Consider the following 23,009-nt stretch of genomic DNA (forward strand, 5'->3'; position numbering starts at 1 on the left):
TGAGGGAAAGTCATATCCTAGAAGGTGAACGAAAGCATGTTTGGAGCCCCACACATGGTGTTCCATCAACACATGGTTTCCATAGATCCCCTCATAGCAGCTCTTCCCACTGAACTAATCTGGACTCACCTCTCTCTTTGGAGGCAGATAGATAATGTATGAATTGGAACTCTCCATATTAGAGTAAAACCTCTTTATGATTGGGAGTTGCTACCCTTCTTCAAATAACCATCACTTCTTATTCTCCCCACATTCACAAAAGGGATATGTGGACCTGAAGACAACAACAACAGCACTCAAGAAACACAGCCCACAGGGTGCAGAAGAACCGGTGAGTTTATTGGCAAGAGCGTGAGAATTTTGGCAAAGACTGGCACAGCAGGATGAGCCATCTGCCTATACATAAAGGCATAGTTGAGAAAAAGAATGCCTCCTGGTTTCCTCTGCTGCCTTTGTTCCACTGGATTCAATGAGATGTTAGCGGGTGTGAAAATAGAACAGGCTGAGCTCTGCACAAGGACTCAAGGTCAACCTGAAGAAAGAAGTGAGAGGTATGAACAATTAAATGTGAAGGTGCAGTCGAGACCCGTTTCAACCACAAGGAATGATTTGGGGGTATTTTCAGTTTGTGGAGACATTGAGTTACAAGAAGCATGAGACAAGTTTATAACATCATACATGGCAGAATCGGTTGACTGGTGCAGGTAGTAGATTGACCAGAGAACAGGAGATTGACAGAAATCCCCCACTGCTGTCTCTATGTGCTCTAAAAAGTATAAAATGCATTGGTGGGGTAAAGAAAGAGTGTGTGGTTTGAGATTTGGGGTTATATGACTTCCAATCCATTGAATGTTCTCCCACAGTTTTACTGCATTTTCCTATCATCTTCCCTACTTCAAAAGGTATGGTGTTGTTGTTTTTTAAAGCTGGGGGAGATTTGTCAATTCTGCAAAACAATGACAGTGTAGAGTTGGCCCTTGATGGCCCCACATGGATAACCTTAAGGGCATTTTTGGAAGGGATGCAACGGGGATGGTTCAGAGGTTCAGCCCCAAAAATGTAGAGGGCTGGTATGGCAACTGAACCACCAAATTGCCTTTGTATTAGTTAAAGCTGCATAAACACCATATATTTAAAGCACCTGGCCATCCCCGAACGAATCCTGGGAACTGTAATTTATTAAGGGCCCTTGTAATCAGAGCTCAGTGCAGGTTCAACTTCAGAACTCAGGATAATTGTGGGAGAAGTCATGATCTTTAAATGTGCAGCCTAAGTCAAAAAAGAAAAATTGCCACCCACTGGTCACCTCATTTCATAGTAAACAGCAAAAAACAAACCCATCTGAATGTTCACCATGCCTGCTCTTGATTCGCTGATTAAGTGAGTGGGTGGGACCAATAACCCAGGCAGCAAGCTCAGCCCAGAGGCTTCCTTTGCTGTCAGAGAACCAGTCCCTGGGTATTCCCACGTTGAATTCCCGTGCGTGGAGGAATGCCAGCCCACAATGGTGCCCACCAGAGAAGGCGAGGGTACTTCTGCCTCTCCTATGAAATGAGGATATTGAATTTATGCAGTTGGAACGCAATCATTGCATAAATAACATTCAGAAAATAATGGAAGTTCCTCTCTAGGAAAGTTCTAAACATTTTCTGTGTCCTTACCATTGCCTGCACATGCCCAAAAGCATTCATATTCCTCATCGAAGTTATTTCTGTTCCCTGCACAGCCAGTGTAGTTGAACGGCTTGCAAGTTCTGCTCCTGTCATCGTAGTAAAAGCGAGGAAAGGTACTATGGCAGTGTCCCATGTCTAGGGGTTGTTCACAGTAATCAAGCAGAAACTCTGATATTGCAGGGGCAGAGAAGGACAGAAACAAGGTTCATATTTATTATTTGGTTCTTTGAAGGAAATAGAATTTTAAGGTGTCATACTTGTGGTCTCAACCAAAGGCACCAACTTGCCCCCATGTCGTGGGGCACACGCCACGATGCCAGCTATTACACGCTGGGTGTTGGGGAGTGTGGAGTTGGGCCACCTCCTCCCTACGTGACATTGATGGGGAGGCGGAGGCGGAGCGGAGCCACAGAATTTTAAGGGAGTTCAGCCCCCTCCTTGAAAAAAATGGCGGGGGGCTGAAGACCCCTCAGCCCCCACCACTTGGAACGCCTGGTTGTAACACCTGAGATTATCTCAGTGACAATTATGGAATCTCTGCCCTGGGATTCAACAGTCACATTGACAAGAGTGGGAATGTGGACAACAGATGAAAGAGACCAGTTGGGACTCCTTACATTTACTTTCGTTAAAGAAAGAAGTTACAAATGCATTATAGCACTGTGAAAAATTATTGAAATTGGAACTCTATGAAATTTTCCATTGTGAGCTTTAAAACGTTTTTTTTCATAGCATTTTCAGAGTGTTTTTTATAGCTGTGTAGATGCAGTCAAGGACTTAGATAGGATGAGATTATGTTTCTGAGATTCCTTAAGGCATATTTAGCATACCATCACAGAAAATTTGGTGCAGCCTTTCATAGAAAGTAACAGCTTCGTAGTATAGATACGGCAAAGGGGACCTGAAAAAAACAGACTGCAGAACTGAAGAAATGCAGTAGGAGTGAAGGCAGAATTCATACAAAGGTCAGAAGGAGAATGCCCTGGAGCCCTTCTTTACTCAGTCCTTACCTTTAAGTATGACAGGATTTATCAGGTATTCAGGTATTTCTGTTATAAGGAGAAGGAGAACCATGTTAACCAAATGGCAGAGACTGGAGACCATTTTTATGCTGAAAGTTACAATCGCTACAGAGCAATCTAGAACAACTCTAGTTAGGGTTCTGTTCTTGAAAAAGCACTATGCTAAGGACTTCCTGCAGCTCAGTTAGGATCCATTAATGATCGGTAGGCTGTATTGTCCTTTCCCATGAATATGCTCATAAATTAACATCCTCCTTTATCCATGTGCCAGTGGAGTTTAGGTGAAACGGAATCAGATTAGATACAGTAATTAGATACACTGGTGTGGCAGGAGAGGATGGCAAGTGTGGTAGGAAAATTCAAGGACAATAAAAGATACTTGTTTATAATTACTGCATTTTCCCATGTATAATACTATATTTACCCCCAAATTTTTTAAGTTTAAAATTGGGGATCACCTTATACACAGAACGTTGCAATTATTTACAGATATTTCTTATCAATAACAATTTTTGGTATGGCGCAAGCAAACCTTTATTTTGCAAGTGTGGCACAGAGCAATAAGTTTGAGAACCACTGTCCCAAGGGATACTCCCCCCTAAGGCTGCATCTACACAGTTATAAAAAAAACACTGGGGGGGGCGAGTTTCAAAGCTCACACTGGCAAATATCATCGAGTTCAGATTTCAGCTCTACAGCGACATCTGGTGTCTCAGTGTTTTAACGCAATCATAATGTGGTGGTTTTTTTTTTACTAATGTAGCTGAGTCCCTAGTCTGATATGTTTCAGATTGCCAGCAGAGTGGAACCTCCATTCCTGAATGCCTCCACTATTGTACGTTTTGGCTCCTGAACATGAAAAGTAAATGCTGCTGTTTTCAAACATTTTTCAGAACCTGAACGTGCGATGTGGCTTCCACTGAGTGCAAGAAGTTCTTGCAAACAATGGGAAGCTGCGCCTCAGTTTTTGAACGTTTCGGAAGCCAAATGGGCTTCCAGAACAGATTACATTTGAGAACAGAGCTGCCACTGTACAGAACCCTTTGTTCAGCCATGCATTCAGGTGACTTTCGTCACTGTTCTCAAATGATAACATTATAGAAACAAAATTCTGACCCTTTCCCTTTTTTCCATAGTGCTATACAAGATTTTCTTTCACTTTGAAGCCTGCACACTTTCCCTGCTCTAGCACCAAGCTTTCGCACTCTAGCGTCAAATGTTGCATTTCTTCTGACTTTTTTCAAATCAGCAATGCTTACTCCCTTAGTACCAACGCTACCCCACTCCCCCCATGTTTATAGGGCAATATGCTGCTGTAGCAGAGCTGCAATGCCACTAGAGCATGCATAAAGTTAAGCAAAAAGTGCAAGTTCTTCGGGTTGATTGAAAAAAAGACAAAAAGTGGCTCATTCTTACCATACTTTTCACACTCCTCGTAGCATTCCCTGAAAGAATGGAAATTGTTCTTGTTGCTTCCACATCCACTAAATATGAACATGAAACATCTCTTCAACTTGACATTGTAATAATAGCGTAGCATACTAGATTGGCAATTTCCGAATGTAAATGGCCGCTTGCATTTTAGAGGCAGCTCTGGAGGAGGAGGAAATGGGGATGTGGAAAGCTCACACATACATAGTAGATGTAAACCCTATTTCAAAGTCCTGCAGTTCAAACTGCTGAGATTATCTGTTCCAAGTGGGCAATGACAGGAACCCTGGGGTGGCATGCAGGAATGTCAGGTGTTGAAAAAGACCCCACCCATTTCCCAGCCCCTTCGACCCCAAGATTCTGTATCGGGGTGCCAACTTGAATAAAACATTGGGGGAAGCCAAGGTAAGCCCTGCCCCCTACTGGATTCCTACCAATCCAAATGGAAAGCTACACTGCATGAAAAGAAGAAGAAGAAGAAGAAGAAGAAGAAGAGTTTGGATTTGATATCCCGCCTTTCACTCCCTTTAAGGAGTCTCAAAGCAGCTAACATTCTCCTTTCCCTTCCTCCCTCACAACAAACACTCTGTGGGGTGAGTGGGGCTGAGAGACTTCAAAGAAGTGTAACTGGCCCAAGGTCACCCAGCAGCTGCATGTGGAGGAGCGGAGACGCGAACCCGGTTCCCCAGATTAGGAGTCTACCGCTCTTAACCACTACACCACACTGGCTCTCTAAGCTAAGAGGCTTGGGGTTTCCCCCACATGCCCTCATAGCTGTAGGTTATGAGAAAGCTAGAGCAATAATCTGCCAACGAATTTGGGATGTGGAACTGCAATGCCACGTGATAACATTGCAATCAACAAGTGGTCATGTTTTCATGTTTGGTGATGGAACTGTTTCATGGGGCAGTTATAAACAGAGCTGTGTAGCATTATCTTCCACAGAATCAGAATACGTTGCAGCAACAGAAGCCTGCAGAGAGATCGCCTGGCTTGATCAACTCATAAAGGACTTTGGGTTGGTGAGAAAAGGGCCTGTCAGCTTGCTAGAGGACAATCAAAGTTGCCTGAAGCTGACGCAGAGTGAGAAGTTCCTGGCCAGAACAAAACACATTGGGGTTAAATACCACTACATACGCCAGATGATCCAGGATGGACTTGTGGAACTATCCTACTGCAGCACCCAAGAGATGACTGCTGACATCGTGACGAAACCCCTACCAAGAGAGAGTTTCCAGAATGTACGTGTCAAGCTGGGACTCTGGGTGGTTGAATAAAGTTGTTTATGTTTTGTATAATGTTGTATTGCCTGAGAAGGGGTATGTGGGATGTAAACACAGGAGCAGTCAATGACAACCTTCCTAGAATATACATGTTAGAATAAATACTAATGAATAAACACCCGGCAACAAAAGATAATGGGAGAGGATTTACCCCAGCAAATTATTTGTCAAAATTACAAATACCCAAATACAGACGGTCATTTACCCTCACTAGATTCAACGTGCTGCCATCTGCCTTATTGCAGGGCAGATTCGAGGGTAAACCATATGTGAAATAAGTCTGCCCCTGGGGCTTGATAGAGGTAGAAACTGTCTCTCATGTCGTTTCTACGGGGCTGTACACTCGGTATTTATCACTCCTGTTATACAAAAATCTCCAACTGGGTCCGAACTTCAATGTCTAAAACACCTGGTAGAGGACAAGGATCTAGAGATCACGCTAAGGGTGGTCAAATTCTGTGCAACTGCCATAAAACTTAGGGAACAAGCTGTACTAGCAAAATGATCAAGGTTTTAAATGACAATTTTAGGTTATATTTTAGTGATCAAGATTTAATATATATTTTTAACTGCCACTATATCTGAATTGCCTCTGTTATGCCCAAATGCAATTCAATGTATTCCTGTTGTGTTTTATGATTTTCCTGATATTGTAAGTGAGCTGGAACTAGTCTGTGACCGTAATAATAAAGTCTTGCCCCACATAATCAAAAGACTTGGCACACAGAGATCATTTGAATGGAAATGCCCATCAATTTTGGGGGGCCTGGATCTCATGGTTTGCATATCCTATGTTCCTTCTGCTCCCAAGTCCCACAAAGTGGCAGGCTGAGGCAGTCCCTTCTCATCATCTTGCTACTTATGTCCTGTCTCTTTTGACTCTCATATTTAGAGGCATCTCCCCCACTCCATTTCTGAATCGCGCTGCAGGCAGCCATAGGAACTCTTACCTTGTTTCCACCCAATTAGCCTGTGTACTTGAAGTGCTGTGAAAAGGACAAGGAGAACAATCTTACTGTACAGCAGATTTGATGTGAGTGTGAAACAGCTTAGATACAGAGTTTTATGGGGAAATGAAAAACAGACCATTGGACAGCTGATACAATTAGCTAGAGATTAATTCAGGAACTGCTCTTTCCCATCCGGTTCTTAATTAAACATTGTACTATCTCAGGCATAGGCAAACACGGCCCTCCAGATATTTTGGCAATACAACTCCCATCATCCCTAGCTAACAGGACCAGTGGTCAGGGATGATGAGAGTTGTAGTCCCAAAACATCTGGAGGGCCGAGTTTGCCTATGGCTGTACTATCTCCATTAAACAGTACAGTGGTACCTCGGGTTACAGACGCTTCAGGTTGCAGACGCTTCAGGTTACAGACTCCGCTAACCCAGAAATAGTACCTCGAGTTAAGAACTTTGCTTCAGGGTGCAAACAGAAATCACACAGCGGCGGTGCAGCGGCAGTGGGAGGCCCCATTAGCTAAAGTGGTGCTTCAGGTTAAGAACAGTTTCAGGTTAAGAACGGAGCTCCGGAACAAATTAAGTTCTTAACCAGAGGTACCACTGTACACACTTTCCATCACCTTCCCAAAGCTGGGCAAGCACTAGGTAGGCTTTGAGAAGGGTCTGGTAGGACTCTAGGACCCTGTCAGACAGAGCCCTCATGCCTCCTTTCAGAAAGCAAGTTAGGCTTTGGGAAGGAGGTGGGTGGGTGGCCTCTCAGCTCAGTTCACCCTGTGCTGGAAAACGGGTCACAATGCCCTAAAAACACTTCTAATTGTTTTATTTATTTAGAGATAACTGTAAGAACTAAGGGCACATTCCCATATTAACATCCTCCCTTATTACAGGGTTAACACCTCCCTAGGCAGCTTACAAGGGACGTGGGTGGCGCTGTGGGTTAAACCACAGAGCCTAGGACTTGCTGATCAGAAGGTCGGCGGTTCGAATCCCTGCGACGGGGTGAACTCCCATTGCTCGGTCCCAGCTCCTGCCAACCTAGCAGTTCGAAAGCACGTCAAAGTGCAAGTAGATAAATAGGTACCGCTCCAGTGGGAAGGTAAACGGCGTTTCCATGCGCTGCTCTGGTTCACTAGAAGCAGCTCAGTCATGCTGGCCACATGACCTGGAAAAACTGTGTGCGGACAAACGCCAGCTCCCTCGGCCAGGAAAGTGAGATGAGCGCTGCAACCCCAGAGTCGGTCACGACTGGACCTAATGGTCAGGGGTCCCTGCCTTTACCTTAGGCAGCTTACAAGAATTTTGGGGTCCCCTCTGAAGTTGAATTTATGGGCCATGGGAGTCTGTAGGGGAAGGGTGTGGAAAGATGGAGTCACCATATGTTGCTGGAAACAACTCCTATTAACATCTTTTTTAAAAAAAAAAGTGATGCAGCAGAACATCTCCAGCAGCAGAGAATCAATTCAGTACAACACTCCCTAGAAACACAAGGGCAACTTTTAAAAAGATTTTCACTTCAAACATTTGGTTGTTTTTAAGGTTTAGGGGAAAGGAGGGGGTATTAAAATTGTCCTTACCAGACGGGTGACACTCAAAAACACATTGGTATAAATCTAGGAAGTTGTTTCCATTGCCTCCACAACCACTGTAAATGAATTCCCTGCACATTTTGCTCTTAACATCGTAGTAAAAATGTGTAAGGAACCTCTTGCATTTTCCATAATCCGGAGTGAGTGTGCATTTTTTAGGTATAGTTCCTGGAGGAAGGATGGGAAGAGGAACAGCCACAGGTACCATATATGTTATCTCATCTTTTGAAGCACAGAAGATAATACCATTTGAAGACATTTGTTAACCCTACATCTGATATCTTCTCTACCAAGTAGCCAAAGATGGAGCCTACACATTGGGATCCAAGAGGCATACACATTAAAGAGCCCAATCTGGAGTCCAGTTGTAGAGTTCAGTGGTGGTTTTCCCCCATAGCCTTTAAGAAGACTGCCGCACTTAAGAATAATCAATTCAGTGAATGTCTGTGGGGTCACACTGACAACGAAGCTGTTGCGCGCGCGCACACACACACACACTGAGGCACTAAAGGCAGCAGATTCCCACATAGAATGTATTAGTTGCTGTCGAATGCAGTGTATCCATAATTCTCAAGTCAAATGTAGAATCAGCTGCGACTTTGAGCAAAGTTTGCTATTGTAATCCAAACTGAGATCATGAAATAATTTATATTTCCTACCCCATGGGATTCTAGCCCAAGGGCTTTTTAGCCATATTGATTTCATTTTCTTTTAGCGTTAAGAATGTCTCTCCAAAAGCCAAAGAAGGTGAAGCTTTCAAAATGGAGCTGGAATTTTTTCCTAGAAAGGGCACTATCAGCTCATGTGATATTGCCTGTGTAGACACTATCTGTGTAAAGCAAATTGTGTTCGTCAAAGAATCCTGGGAACAGTAGTTTGTTCTGGGTGCTGTGAATTGTAGCTCTGTGGGCACTGTAGGCCTTGGGGTGGGAGGGATCCATGTGCCTTAAGTGTATGGTGTAGAGGCAGCCATTGTTTCCAAGGGAGAGGGGAAATATGGGTTCTCCAATGTCATTATTTTTGTATAGCATTGTTTCCTGAGACGTTTCTGGATTTGTTCAACAGGAACTGCGCTTCCTCATCTCTGGGAGATGTTGCTTTTACCTTTAAGAAGTTATAGACTATAAAGAAGGAAAAGATTTAAAATCCCAGTGAACACTTCCTATTACTGTAGATTTATGTGTCAAGAGACTTCCAAACTTGAATTTTAAAAACTGGATTTGTAACAAAGAAGGGTATGCCTCCCATTATCACAGACTCAAAGTATTATATCACTTTAAACATTCATGGCTTCCCCAAATTACATTGGGAACTGTAGTTTATTAGGGATGATGAGACTTGGTTAGGAGACCCCAAGCCCCCACCCACAGCAACAATTCCCAAATTTGCCCAGGAAGAAGCCTTGGCTCTTAAACCACTTTGTACATTGAGGAGAAGGCGGTCTCCTAACAATTCTCAGCCCGTTGACCAAGTTACATTTCCCAGGGATCTTTCGTAGTTTAAAGGGGAATAATACTGCTTTAGAGGTAGAGCACAGATGGGACCCTATGTATTCATCAGGGTGAAAGTGTAGAGGCAAGGATACAGGCAGACTGAACAAAAGGTGAAAAAGCAGAACATTTCTCTGAGTCTCCCAGAGTCAATGGTGACTTACACATGCCAGAGAACTGTCGCCATGATGATGCCCAATGCCCAACCTGCCCAATCCCGTCCAATCTGCAGGGGATTCCTAACTTGCAGAGAGGCCTGGCATATTGCACACTTGATGCATAGAAGGGCCAGAAGGCTTACCTGCTGAACGGAAAAAACCCTGCACCTGAGAACAAGGTGCCAATATCCCCATGATAATGACCAGGAGTGTAGTGCTATTGCACTGCATGTTGATGTGAATATTCAGTGCTGAGAGGAACCTCCTTAATATAGTATTCAATAGTGATGTGGAGGGAGATAACCACCTGGACATTGAACATAATTTTTTAATAGGTAGGGACACTCTGAGGCACCTGTGCTCAGATCAAGGTAACCTCCTGCTTGCAAATGAGGACTGCTCTGAACTAGGGACATAGAGGAACTATCTATCAGGTCAATCAGCATAAACTTGGCATTGCCAGAAAGAGTTCTGTTTCCATTAGATGGTGATACAAACCCACTCTGCTGCCTCCTCCTTCTCTAGGCACCTGTACTTCCTGGCACCTGATGACAAACAACAAGGGGTTGTTGGGGGCAGGTAAAGTCATGCCTTCCGACATTGTTGGGTAGAATTCCTAAGGGGTTTTGGGTGCAGGCACTCTTTTGTCACCTTGCCCTGCAACGCTTCACGTGGATGCCCTGTGCGCTGGGCATGCGTGCCTGGTTGAATGCAGAAACAGTGGGGTTTTGTGTACTTGCCTCATTCATAGTCCACGTCACTAGTGGCAAGGATGAAGAATCCCAGTCCTTTTTGTGGGGACACAGGTGAGGCCTCATATTTTGCCCTAGAGCAGGAAGGGAGATGATACCTCCCTGAATTACTGCTTGGACTAATTTGATCTGCTTGACTGGTTCAGTTATTTGATTATGCAGATCCCCTGAGTTCTTGTTGCTATATTTAAACAAATACAACCTTTTCCCATTACAAGGTGTGCTTTGAGTTTGCTTTGAGGGTGTGATGCAAATGGTGTATTGGCATTTCAATGTGCAGAGAGGACAGATTAACTGCTTGTGTGATCTGCTTCTTCTTCAGGGAGTGAAACCCAGTTGAGATGATGGTCCTGGGACCTTTGTCAAGGGGCAATGCTGAAGTCCCCTTCTTTACCTGAGTCTTTCCTAAGCAGACTAAGGCCTTATCCACACTTCTTCTTTCCCAGCTGCTCTTTAGCACTCAATAGGAGCAAACAGCAGGTGGTGCTGTGGGTTAAACCACAGAGCCTAGGACTTGCTGATCAGAAGGTCAGTGGTTCGAATCCCCGCGACGGGGTGAGCTCCCATTGCTCAGTCCCAGCTCCTGCCAACCTAGCAGTTCGAAAGCACATCAAAGTGCAAGTAGATAAATAGGTACCGCTGTGTTGGGGAGGTAAACGGTGTTTCCGTGCGCTGCTCTGGTTTGACAGAAGTGGCTTAGTCATGCTGGCCACATGACCCGGAAGCTGTACACCGGCTCCCTCGGCCAATAAAGCGAGATGAGTGCCGCAACCCCAGAGTCGTCCGTGCATGGACCTACTGGTCAGGGTCCCTTTACCTTTACCTAGGAGCAAACAGCAATTCGGGGTTTCTCCGGATTGACTTTTGCTCCAATTTAGCACTAAAGAGAGGGTTTTCTCAGGGATAGGAGCAGAGCAAAGGGAAAACTGCTCAGACCCATTCTTTCTAGGCACAAGAGAAGCAGAAGTGGGGATGAGCCTTTAACACTAATATATATGGAAACGGTTCTCAGTTTTACTACAGTTCTCAGTTTTACTACAGCAAAGTGATTTCTCTTGCCCTGAGAATATTTCTTGGCAAATCTGACTTATGGTGGAGAAACATTGGAACTAGCTAAGTCAATGGTAAACTATTCAAAACAAAACAAAACAAATTCCTTCCAGTAGCACCTTAAAGACCAACTAAGTTAGTTCTTGGTATGAGCTTTCGTGTGCATGCACACTTCTTCAGATACCGCACACGAAAGCTCATACCAAGAACTAACTTAGTTGGTCTTTAAGGTGCTACTGGAAGGAATTCTTTTTGTTTTGACTATGGCAGACCAACACGGCTACCTATCTGTAACTGGAACTATTCAAAACAAAATTCTCAAAATACTACTTGGTTTATCCACCTCTGTCCTGGAGCTTTCTCTGTGAAAACCTGCTCTTTAAAGCTCAGCCAAAGCAAATGTCAATCCATGGAAAGCCCAAATTAATGTTTGCTCCAAAGGAGCACTAAAGAACAGGTTTTCAGGGGGAAAGCTCAAAGCAATTTACACACACACAAACACACACAAAACTCTGCTTAGGTATAGAGCTTTTAAACACTGACCTGTGCCTGGAAACAGCAAGGCAAAAGTTAAGTGTGGATGAGCCCTGGGACTATGCCAGTACCGTTTTTATAATTTTATGGCTTTGCTTATGTACAATATTTAACTTCTTAATATGGAGAATTTTTGAATTCTTGGGGAAGGTTTTATGGAGCAGCTACAATCATATAGGGAGACTGCTTGGTTAGCAAATTGTTAGTTTTTGATATAATTCCCCAGGTTCTTACAAAGTGGACCCTAGATCAGATTCAAAAATATATAAGGAATTAGCTGGGAGATTTCTATCCCCAACAAAGCCCACACGTGCTGTGCTATCAACTCATAGTTTCCATCAATCCCCTCCTAGCAGCTTTTTGCATTTAACTAATCTGGACTCACCTCTCTCATTGGAGGCAGATAGATGGTGTATTCCTCTGAACTCCATATTAAGGTAAAACCTCTTTTTGATTGGGAGTTGCTACCCTGCTTCAAATAATCTTGCCCTGGTTTAAAAGTTCATCACTTCTTATTCTCCCCACATTCACGTTAAGGATGTGTGGATTTTAAAACATTTGGGATAATAATAATAATAATAATAATAATAATAATAATAATAATAATACTCAAGAAACAGAGCCTGCAGGATGAAGAAGACGAACAGGTGAGTTTATTGGCAAGCATGCAAGAATGAAGCCTTTAGATGAAGGCATAGTTTTTTGGGGATGCGCATCCTGGCTTCCTCTGGTGCCGTTGTTCCAATCAGATGGTAATGAATCTGAAAATAGAAGAGGCCAAGCCCTGCACAAAGACTCAATGTGAACTTGAAGAAAGAAGAGGTAAAGGTAAGGGGACCCCTGTCCATTAGGTCCAGTCGTGGCTGACTCTGGGGTTGCGGCGCTCATCTTGCTTTATTGGCTGAGGGAGCCGGCATACAGCTTCCGGGTCATGTGGCCAGCATGACTAAGCCACTTCTGGTGAACCAGAGCAGCACACGGAAACACCGTTTACCTCCCCAACACAGCGGTACCTATTTATCTACTTGCACTTTGATGTGCTTTCGAACTGCTAGGTTGGCAGGAGCTGGGACCGGGCAACGGGAGCTCACCCCGTCGCAGGGATTCGAACCGCTGACCTTCCGATCGGCAAGTCCTAGGCTCTGTGGTTTAACCCACAGCGCCACCCGCGTCCCAAAGAAGAGGTAGGTAGGAACAATTAAATGTGGCGGTGCAGCTGAGACCTATTTCCACCAAGATGAAACTATACTTTGGGGGGCTGTTTAGCTTGTGGGGATGCTGAGTTAGGGGGCACACGATACAAGTTTATAAAATTAGGCATGGTGGAAAGAAAAGGGGGCAGATGTCACATACACAAGCCACCCACTATTTCTCCTCCTACTTTTCCAATTGAAGGCAGGAGGTGGGGGAGCAAAATGAGATTATAGAAAAGGACTCACTGTTGCTTGCTTGCTGGCTCTCCCTCTAGCAAGGTCAGATATCAGATGCTAAACGAAAGAAAGGAAAAATTCCTTAAGGTCAGGAAATACTCTCTCTTGCTCCCCTGCTTGTCTTTGAGCAGATCTGCCATTCAACCACACAGCTCTGAGCACGCTCACAACCAGTGAGGTACAGCCACAAACACACAGAGGGATACTGTGGCAACTGATCCACCAAATCGCCTTTGGATTAGTTAAAGCTACGTCATATATTTAAAGCGCAAGGGTTCCTCTAATGAATCCTGGGGACTGTAGTTTATTAAGGGCCCTTGGAAATTAGAGCTCTCTGAGGGTTCACCCTTCACTACCCAGGAGTTTTGGGTGGGGAGGTGGGGAGTCATGATGTATAGCATGTGCACAGCATAAGTCAAAAAATAAAGACTGCCACCCTATGGTCACCTCACTTCAAAGAAGAAGAAGAAGAAGAAGAAGAAGAAGAAGAAGAAGAAGAAGAAGAAGAAGAAGAAGAAGAAGAAGAAGAAATCTGAATGTTCACGCAACCTCAATTAAGTGTATTTGCTCCTCAATTAAGGCCATAGATTTACAGGTATATGTATGCGGCTACTTGAAATTTCTAGCTAGCATAACCACTCAAGACTGTAATAATATAATAATAATAATAATAATAATAATAATAATAATAATAATAATAATAATTTATTATTTATACCCCACCCATCTGGCTGAGTTTCCCCAGCCACTATGGGCAGCTTCCAATCAAGTGCTAAAAACAATACAGCATTAAATATTAAAAACTTCCCTAAACAGGGCTGCCTTCAGATGTCTTTTAAAGATAAGATACCTACTAATTTCCTTCACATCTGAAGGGAGGGCGTTCCACAGGGCGGGCGCCACTACCGAGAAGGCCCTCTGTCTGGTTCCCTGTAACCTCACTTCTCGCAATGAGGGAACCGCCAGAAGGCCCTCGGAGCTGGATCTCGGTGTCCGGGCTGAACGATGAGGGTAGAGACACTCCTTCAGGTATACAGGACCTTGTGTGGAATGTACTGATATGAGTGCCACGGATCACTATGGAATTGTACATTACCAACGTGTGACATGCCTTGGCACATCACCAGGTCATTCTACTAATCTTTGTGGGGAGACGGGTGGCGCTATGGCAGTGGCGTAGCGTGGGTTGTCAGCGCCCGGGGCAAGGCAAGTAATTTGCGCCCCCTAACCCGTGGATTTGCGCCCCCTAACCCTAACCCCCAGATGTTGCGCCCGGTGCGGCTGGCCCCCCCTGCACCCCCCACGCTACGCCACTGATTTAAATATACCTTTGTTAAGAAACCGGAGGCCTTCCTCTTGGGCATTGTCGGCCAGAAAGTGTTAAAAAAGGACAGAAGTTTCTTTATGTATGCGACAACAGCAGCAAGAATATTTATTGCAAAGTATTGGAAGACACAAGACTTGCCCACACTGGAAGAGTGGCAGACGCAATTGATGGACTATATGGAATTGGCTGAAATGACTGGCAGAATCCGAGACTTGGGAGAAGAAACAATGGAAGAGGACTGGAATAAGTTTAAGGACTATTTACAAAAACATTATAAGTTGTATGAATGTTAAGTATTTGCACGATTTAGAAAATATCAGTTCCAGCAAATAGACTTTGTAAAATAGAAAATTAAGTTATAAGTAAGAAAAGGTCTAAATTTAAGGCAACACTACGTTTAATTTTAAGGTATGAGCAATTGATAAAAATTGTTTTAAATTTAGAAGTATAATATTTGGAAAGTACAAAATAAGGTATGAAACAAGGTAATAATTTGCTGACATTCTTATTATAAATAATGCAGGGTAAGGAGATGTGAGGAAGTCCAATCAGTTATATAAGAAAAGTTGTACTGAATGGTTGGTTATATTTTTCTCTTTTCTCTTTTTTCTTTTTTCTTTCTTTCTTTCTATATGGCTCTTTGGTATTTTGGTTCTGGCTTTTTGGTGTAGGGATCTTGTATTATGTATTTGAAAATTTAATAAAATATTTATAAAAAAATAAATGAATATTTTTATGGGTGTGGACAATGAGGAGCGTTTCTTATGCTTAATATCTGCAACACATTGAGTGCTCGTCCAGAAAAGTTGAGACTCACCCTCCAGTGCTATGCTCATGAGGCGCTTTCCTTCTCGTTGCTTAGGACTTCATAGCAGCGGGGGAACTGCCAAAAAAGCCCCTTCGGGCGCACGGGAGGAGCGAGCCGCCCGCTTTCCCGCCCTCGCCGGCCTCCTGGGGCGCACGCAGCGCTCGCGCCCTCCGCAGCCCGCCCAAACGCGCGCCAATGCCGGGCGATGCGCCCCCTCCGGGAAGCGCGACGTAGGCGCCGCTCCTGCACCCGACGGCCTTTTCTGCAGGGCTTCTAGCTGCAAGCGAGTGTGCGCGCAGAAGGCGGCGCCTGGGCTGGGGAGCGCGCAGCCTCGTCCTTTCCTTCGCAGCCAGCACTGTGTGAGAGAGAGTGAGCCACCATCACCAGATAGGGGCAGAGAGCTCCGAGTGCGCCCCCAAAAATGTTGCGCCCGGTGCGGCTGGCACCCCTTGCACCCCCCACGCTACGCCACTGCGCTATGGTCTAAACCACTGAGCCTCTTGGGCTTGCTGATTGGAGAGCTGGTAGTTCGAGCCCACATGATGGGGTGCACTCCCATTGCTCTGTCTCAGCTTCTGCCAATCTAGCAGTTTGAAAGCATGCCAGTGCAAGGAGATAAATAGATACTACTGCAGCAGGAATGTAAATGGCATTTCCATGTGCTCTGGCACTCATCGCAGTCTTCCATGCACCAAAAGCAGTTTAGTCATGCTGGCCACGTGACCCAGAAAGCTGTCGGTGGGCAAAGGCCAGCTCCCTCAGCCTGAAAAGTGAGATGAGCACCATACCCCATAGTCACCTTTGACTGGAGTTAACCGTTCAGGGTCCTTTACCTTTTTACTAATTTTCAGAAACTTTTCAAAAATTGATTATTCATTACAATTCTGGGCAGACAGATTCTTTTGTCATATTGGCCAAGAGGAACAGTGCTCATCTAGCTTTCTGGTGAAATAGTAAAGGTAAAGGGACTCCTGACCGTTAGGTCCAGTCTCGGACGACTCTGGGCTTGTGGCACTCATCTCGCTTTATTGGCCGAGGGAGTCGGTGTACAGCTTCCGGGTCATGTGGCCAGCATGACTAAGCCGCTTCTGGTGAACCAGAGCAGTGCACGGAAACGTCGTTTACCTTCCCACCCGAGTGGTACCTATTTATCTACTTGCACTTTGATGTGCTTTCGAACTGCTAGGTTGGCAGGAACAGGGACCAAGCAACAGGAGCTCACCCTGTCATGGAGACTTCAACCACCGATGTGATCAGCAAGGCCTAGGCTCTGTGGTTTAACCCACATTGCCACCCACGTCCCTAGTAGCTGAAACAGTAGGTGAAAGAGTAGCTTGCAGCAAAAAGATACCATCTTTCTTGCAACTGCCAACCATTTTGTGGGTTGTTGTTGTTGCTTTTCCTTCCTCCACCACCAGATCCTTTGACATTTTTTCAATAAAATGCATCAAACAGAATGCACCTTTCGCTACCTTAATCCACAACTCAAAGGCTATTCCAAGAAACAGAGCTTCTCCCTCTCCTATGAAATGAGGATGTTGAATTGATGCAGTTGGAACACAATCATTGCGTAAATAACATTCAGAGAATAATGAAAGTTCTAAGTTCTAAACATTTCTGTGCCCTTACCATCGGCTGCACATGCCCAAAGGCATTCATTTTCTGTCTCAAAGTTATTCCTGTTCCCTGCACAGCCACCGTAGTTGAACGGCTTACAGGTCCTACTACTGTAATCGTAGTAAAAGCGAGGTAAGTCCTTGTTGCAGCACCCCACGTCTAGGGGTTGGTCACAATAATCACGCAGAAAGTCTGATATTGTGGGGGGGGGAGAGAGAAGGACAAAAACAAGGTTCACATCTGTTACTTCATTTCTTGAAGAAAACAGAATTTGAAGGTTTCATGCTTGTGGTTGCAACACCTAAGATGATCTCAGTGTCAATTAGGAGAACTTTGCCCTGGGATCCAACAGCCACGTTGACAAGAGTGGGAAAAGCACAGATGAAAGAGACCAGATGGACTTAAGTAAGATGAGGTTATGCCTTCTGAGATGCCTCTAGGTAGATTTAGCATACTATCACAGAAAAAGTACCAACAGCCTTTGATTTGGTGCAGCCAAGCTTCATAGAAAGAGACAGATCAAGATGTGAAATGAGAGTCTTGGGTTTCCTGCCTGTCCTTGATGCATTCTGAGGCAGTGTGGAGAGTGGGCCGGTGCCTCACATCCCACCCTCTTTCCTTCAGGGACCCCCTTTCCCCTTCCATGCCCACCTTCTATGGTATAAGTAAGGGGAGTCTTGCTTGCTATGGCAGGTGAAGAAGCATGGTGGGCAAGGAGATCAGTAGAAGGACGTAGCAATAGCAATGGGGGCAGTAGGCTGCATACTCATACACGGCTTCAGATACTCTTCCACTGTCAATAAATAGGTCCTTGAACCTAAGAGGAGAGAGGGAAGTAGGGGGTGTCCTAAGCTTCTTGGGCTGAGAGACCAATATGTAGTTTGGAGAAGAAAACAGTGAAAATTTTGGGCTGAGAACTTTGAATTCAGAACTGAATGACACATGCAGAAGACAACTGTCCTCTTGGGACATTATCTTGTCCCTCCCCAATCCATAAGTTGCGTGGCGAGTTCCTACCCTCACCCAGTGGAAATAAAGACACATGACACAATTAAGTAAGGTTAATGGGAGCAATTGGAGGCGGCAAAAGAGGGAGATCCCCGGCCGCCCCTGCGTTAAATTGGGCAGGCTACACACCCCGAGCCAGCTGATTGGCTGTCCAGGGGATGACACGGCCGGGGATTCTCTCAATCGCGTGGAGGCTGAGAGCTGAGAATTGTAGTCCCAAAACAGCTGGAGGGCCAAGTTTGGCCATCACTGGCTATGGGGCCGCAACGGATGCTTCTGGCCAGATCCCATGATGTATTGGGAGGTAACAAGCCCTTGGATCCTGGTGAAAACTGCTAAGAAGTAAAGACACAGTGAAGGAGGCCTTAAGGAACAGGCTGCATCAGAACTAAAGAAAGCCAGCAGGAGTGGAAGGCAAAATGCATATGAGAGTCAGAAGGAAAATGCTATGGAATTTTTACCTTTACTTGGCCCTTACCTTCAAGCTTGTCAGGGTTTATCAGATGTTCGGGGGTTTCTGTTATAAGGAGAAGGAGAACCATGGGAGACCTTTTTCAGGCTGCAATTGCTCCTGAGCAATCTAGACTAACTCTTCACCCCAATCGTTTCTCCATTTGATCCTTTTGCATGGCTCTGTATGTTTTGTTGTATTTTATGCAATGCAACTTGCCATTGTTTTTATTGATTGTAACTTAGTCATTCTTTGCCATCTATTTTGTTGTTTCTTCAGCTTGTAAATTGCCTTGTGTTTAGTGATGCAGAAACATAATATACAAATTAGAAGTGAAATGAAATGGATGTTAGTATCCTGGAGCTCAGCTTGAGACCCATAAGGCTGCCTTGCCCTTTCCCATTAATCTCCGTGTGCCAGTGGTGGAGCAGAATGAGATTAGATACAGTACCTGGCACATAGTCTGATATGTTTCAGATGCCAGTACAAAACCCTTTGTTCAGCCAGGTGTTCAGGTGTCTTTTGTCAGTTTTCAAATTATAACATTAAAAAACAACAACAACTTTTCTTAATGCTAGACTCAATTTTTTCGCCTTTGAAGCCAGCACTCTTTTTCTGCTCTAGCATCAAGCTTCCCCACTCTTGCATCAAATGCTGCATTTCTGCTGATTTTCTAAATCAGAGAACTAATTTCCCCAACATGCTAACCTCTTAATACCAAAGCTCTCCCCTCCGGCATGTCTATAGGGCAATATGATGCTGTAGTGGAGCTGGAATGCCACTAGAGCAGGCTTCCTCAAACTCGGCCCTCCAGATGTTTTGAGACTACAACTCCCATCATGCCGAGCTAACAGAACCAGTGGTCAGGGATGATGGGGATTGTAGTCCCAAAACATCTGGAGGGCCAAGTTTGGCCACCACTGCTTTAGATATTTGTGAGCTAAGGCTTTATGCACTAATGCAGGCTTCCTCAACCTCAGCCCTCCAGATGTTTTGAGACTACTATTTCCATCATCCTTGACCACTGGTCCTGCTAGCTAGGGATCATGGGAGTTGTAAGCCAAAAACATCTGTAGGGCCGAGATTGAGGAAGTTTGCACTAGAGCATGCATAAAGTTAAGCAAAAAGTGCAAGTTCTTCGGGTTGATTGGGAAAAAAAGATTAAAAGTGCTCATTCTTACCATACTTTTCACACTCCTCGTAGCATTCCCTGAAAGAATCAAAGTTGTTCCCGTTGCTTCCACATCCACTATATATGAACACGAAACATCTCTTTCTCCCAGCATCGTAATAATAGCGCCGCTTACTTGCTTTGCAGTCTCCTAATATTAATGGCTGTTTGCATTTCGGAGGTGGGTCTGGAGGAGAAAAGCAGTATGTGGAAAGCTCAGACACACCACATTGGCCTGAATATAAGCCTCACTTTTTTCCCAACCGTGAAAAGTTAAAGTGCGGCTTAAATTCATGACCTTACAAAAACTGGCTTTTACTATATTGCTGCTGAAAGAAGATATATGGTAAAACGGAACGGGTGTGAGTGCCTATATATAGGCAGCGGCTTATATTCGGGTTTTGTCTTTTTTACTCCCCCCCCCCCGACTTTTAAAGGTGCTGCTTATATTCAGACCAATACAATATATAAGCTTGTCTATGACTTGCCGATCAGAAGGTCGGCGGTTCGAATCCCCGTGACGGGGTGAGCCCCTGTTGTTTGGTCCGTGCTCCCACCAACCTAGCAGTTCAAAAGCACGTCAAAGTGCAAGTAGATAAATAGGTACCGCTCCAGCAGGAAGGTAAACGGCATTTCTGTGCACTGCTGTGGTTCGCCAGAAGCGGCTTAATCATGACCCGGAAGCTGTACGCCAGCTCCCTCGGCCAATAAAGCGAGATGAGCGCCGCAACACCAGAGTCAGCCACGACTGGACCTAATGGTCAGGGGTCCCCTTACCTTTTACCATAGTAGATGTAAATCCTATTTCAAAGCCCTGCATCTATGATTCAAACTGCTGAGATTATCTCTTCCAAGTGGGCAATGACAGGAACCCTGGAGTGGTATGCAGTAGTGTCAGGTGTTGAAGAAGACCCCTCCAACAGAAGTAATTTCAATTAAAAGGATAAATATGGAAGGGAAATGGCCGACATATAGAGATCTGCTCCCTAGTCCCACAGAATAAAGTAGCAGGCTGAAGCAGTCCCTGCTCATCATCTTGTAGCTAATGTCCTGTCTTTGACTGGCTTGCCTATCATATTGACAGGCTCCCCCCCCCCACCTCCAACTCAATTTTTGAATCACACGGCAGACAACTATAACAACTCTTACCTTGTATATCTGTTGTTGACCTGAACGCTTGAAGTGCTGTGAAAAGGGCAAGAAGACAAATCTTACACATTTGATGTGAGTGTGAAACCACATTAATACAGAAGGCAACTTTTCAACAGATTTTCGCTTCAAACATTTGGTTGTTTTAAAGGTGTAAGGAAAGGGGGTGGGGAATTAATTGCCCTTACCATACTGTTGACACTTCAAAACACATTGGTAATAATATTGGAAGTTGTTTCCATTGCCTCCGCAACCACTGTAAATGAATTTCCTACACATGTTGCTCTTGGCATCATAGTAAAAATGTAGAAGTGATAAATTGCATTTTCCATACTTTGGAGTGAGTGCGCATTTTCTAGGCATAGTTTCTGGAGGAAGGACGAGAAGAGGAAATGTCACAAGTACAATATATGTCATCTCATCCTTTGAAACACAGGACATAATACCATTTGAAGACATTTGTGAACCTTACACCTGATATCATCTTTACCAAAGATGCAAGCTCCACAATGAGACCCTACAAAGAGTCCCATGGTGGTTTCATAAGAAAACTGGATCCATGTGCTTTTTATATCTGGTGTGGGGGGAGTGGAGTCATTGTTTGCAATAGTATAGTAAAAATACATAAATGGGTCCTTACAGAGAGGCCTGGCATACTGCACACTTAATGCATTTAAGGACCAGAATTCTTACCTTCTGAACGGGGAAAGAAATACTGTGCCTTAGCGCAAGGTGCCAATAATCCCATGATGAGGACCAGGAATGCCGTGTTATTGCACTTCATGGTGGCTGCTGGATGTGAATGCTCAGTGCTGAGAGGAGCCACTTTATATAGTATTCAATAGTGATGTGGAGGGGGATAATCATTTGAGCACTAAATACAATTTTCTAATAGGTAGGGACACTCTGAAGCACCTCTGCTTCGATCAAGGAAACGTCCTGTTCTTGAATGAAATAGGCACATGGAGGAACTATCAGGTCAAGCAGAAATAACCTTGGCAAAGCCAGAAAGAGTTCTGTAGATGGTGATACATACCCACACTGCTGCTGCCTCCTCCTTCTCTAGGCATCTGTACAGACTGATACCTGATGACAGACAACAGTGAAAGTCATACCCTCCAGCATTCTTGGGACCCAAATCAGGGCGCTTCTTTTTTGGCTGAGCTTTCTCACACACAAGATTGCAAGACTTGTGGCTTTCATTCCGGCGCTCTAGTGCCACCCAGCTGACTCGTGCCAGGCTGAGCGTCTTTTGGTCCAGAATTCTGTCTTGAGGACTCGTTCCAGAGTGCTGGACCAAAACTCAAGGCATTCCATGATCCAATCAGAAGCCAGGATTGGCTTCTGTGATTCCAAGATTAAAACAGGACAGTTGAGGCATATGGGTGAAGTCATCCCTGCAAATGAACCATTGGGATCCTCAGTATGCACTCCTGGTTGTTCCCAGGGCCACTGCGAAAAAAGGCCACAGTGAAAAAAGATTTTTCGGGGTCCCCAGTAAGGGCAGACTGGCGAGAAAAGGGATTTGTATTTATGTTCAAAAAATAAAATTATATGCCCTGCCTGGTATACAAATGAAACATGGACTAGGAAATCCACAAATAATTAACGACACTACTGAGAAAGACAAAAACATATGTAACATAGTCAGCCCCTGGGCTGTGTGATCAGCTGCTTCAAAATCCTCACAAATGTCCTGGACTCAACACAAGAAAACTAGCCAGGTGAGCTATTCTGGAACCATCTTGTACTTAAGGAAGAGATGTGGGTGGGAAAAGGAACAGAGTACAAAGGGTTTATCCGCAGCAAAGCACAATCCAACCCCACTGGCTATTATTGGGGTACTGGGATATCTCTCAGGCTGTATCTCAAGAGGAGTGGCTGGCAAAACAGGACCGGTTTCTACAGGTTTGAACCTCTCTTGTTAACTCTCTGCTTACTCCATGGCAGGATCGTGGCTTCTACTTGCTTGTAAGAGTGTGTGGGTAAGGAAGAGCCATATTCATTCCACACCTTCCACCGGCACCTGCTGCGGTTTTGGAATTGTTCCACAGATTAGGGCAATTACACTGTGTGAAATAGTCCCAGTTAAAAATAAGAAG

The 23,009-nt window shown here is 44.6% G+C and overlaps 1 protein-coding gene and 1 pseudogene across 2 annotated transcripts; both read right to left on the reverse strand.

Annotated features, from left to right (window-relative positions):
• Positions 1–286: 286 nt before the first annotated feature.
• LOC309358212 (carboxypeptidase inhibitor SmCI-like) lies at positions 287–9,932 on the reverse strand (annotated as a pseudogene). Its single transcript, XR_014173398.1, has 7 exons — positions 9,754–9,932; positions 7,951–8,130; positions 6,360–6,395; positions 4,112–4,288; positions 2,684–2,722; positions 1,662–1,841; positions 287–532 (listed from the first exon to the last, which is right to left on the reverse strand). The product of XR_014173398.1 is annotated as a carboxypeptidase inhibitor SmCI-like (transcript).
• A 97-nt stretch (positions 9,933–10,029) lies between these two features.
• On the reverse strand, positions 10,030–21,783 carry LOC309358217 (carboxypeptidase inhibitor SmCI-like). The gene is made up of 8 exons (XM_081891168.1): positions 21,601–21,783; positions 21,096–21,275; positions 20,908–20,943; positions 19,769–19,945; positions 18,615–18,653; positions 17,141–17,320; positions 13,386–13,433; positions 10,030–10,155 (listed from the first exon to the last, which is right to left on the reverse strand). The coding sequence occupies exons 1-7, from the start codon at positions 21,689–21,691 to the stop codon at positions 13,420–13,422; spliced, it is 717 nt and encodes a 238-aa protein (XP_081747294.1). The 5' UTR covers positions 21,692–21,783; the 3' UTR covers positions 10,030–10,155; positions 13,386–13,419.
• Between the last annotated feature and the right edge of the window lie 1,226 nt (positions 21,784–23,009).

This window comes from Podarcis melisellensis (genome assembly GCF_964234715.1).
Source record: "Podarcis melisellensis genome assembly, chromosome: 15".
Classification (NCBI taxonomy): domain Eukaryota; kingdom Metazoa; phylum Chordata; class Lepidosauria; order Squamata; family Lacertidae; genus Podarcis; species Podarcis melisellensis.

Coding starts and splice junctions, on each gene's coding strand:
- LOC309358217 (XM_081891168.1), bottom strand. CDS start 21,691: ATGAAGTGCAATAACACGGCATTCCTGGTCCTCATCATGGGATTATTG. Junction 19,946..20,907: donor GTCAACAACAGATATACAAG/GTAAGAGTTGTT, acceptor TTTCTCCTCCAG/ACCCACCTCCGAAATGCAAA. Junction 18,654..19,768: donor CGAGGAGTGTGAAAAGTATG/GTAAGAATGAGC, acceptor TCCTTATAACAG/AAACCCCCGAACATCTGATA.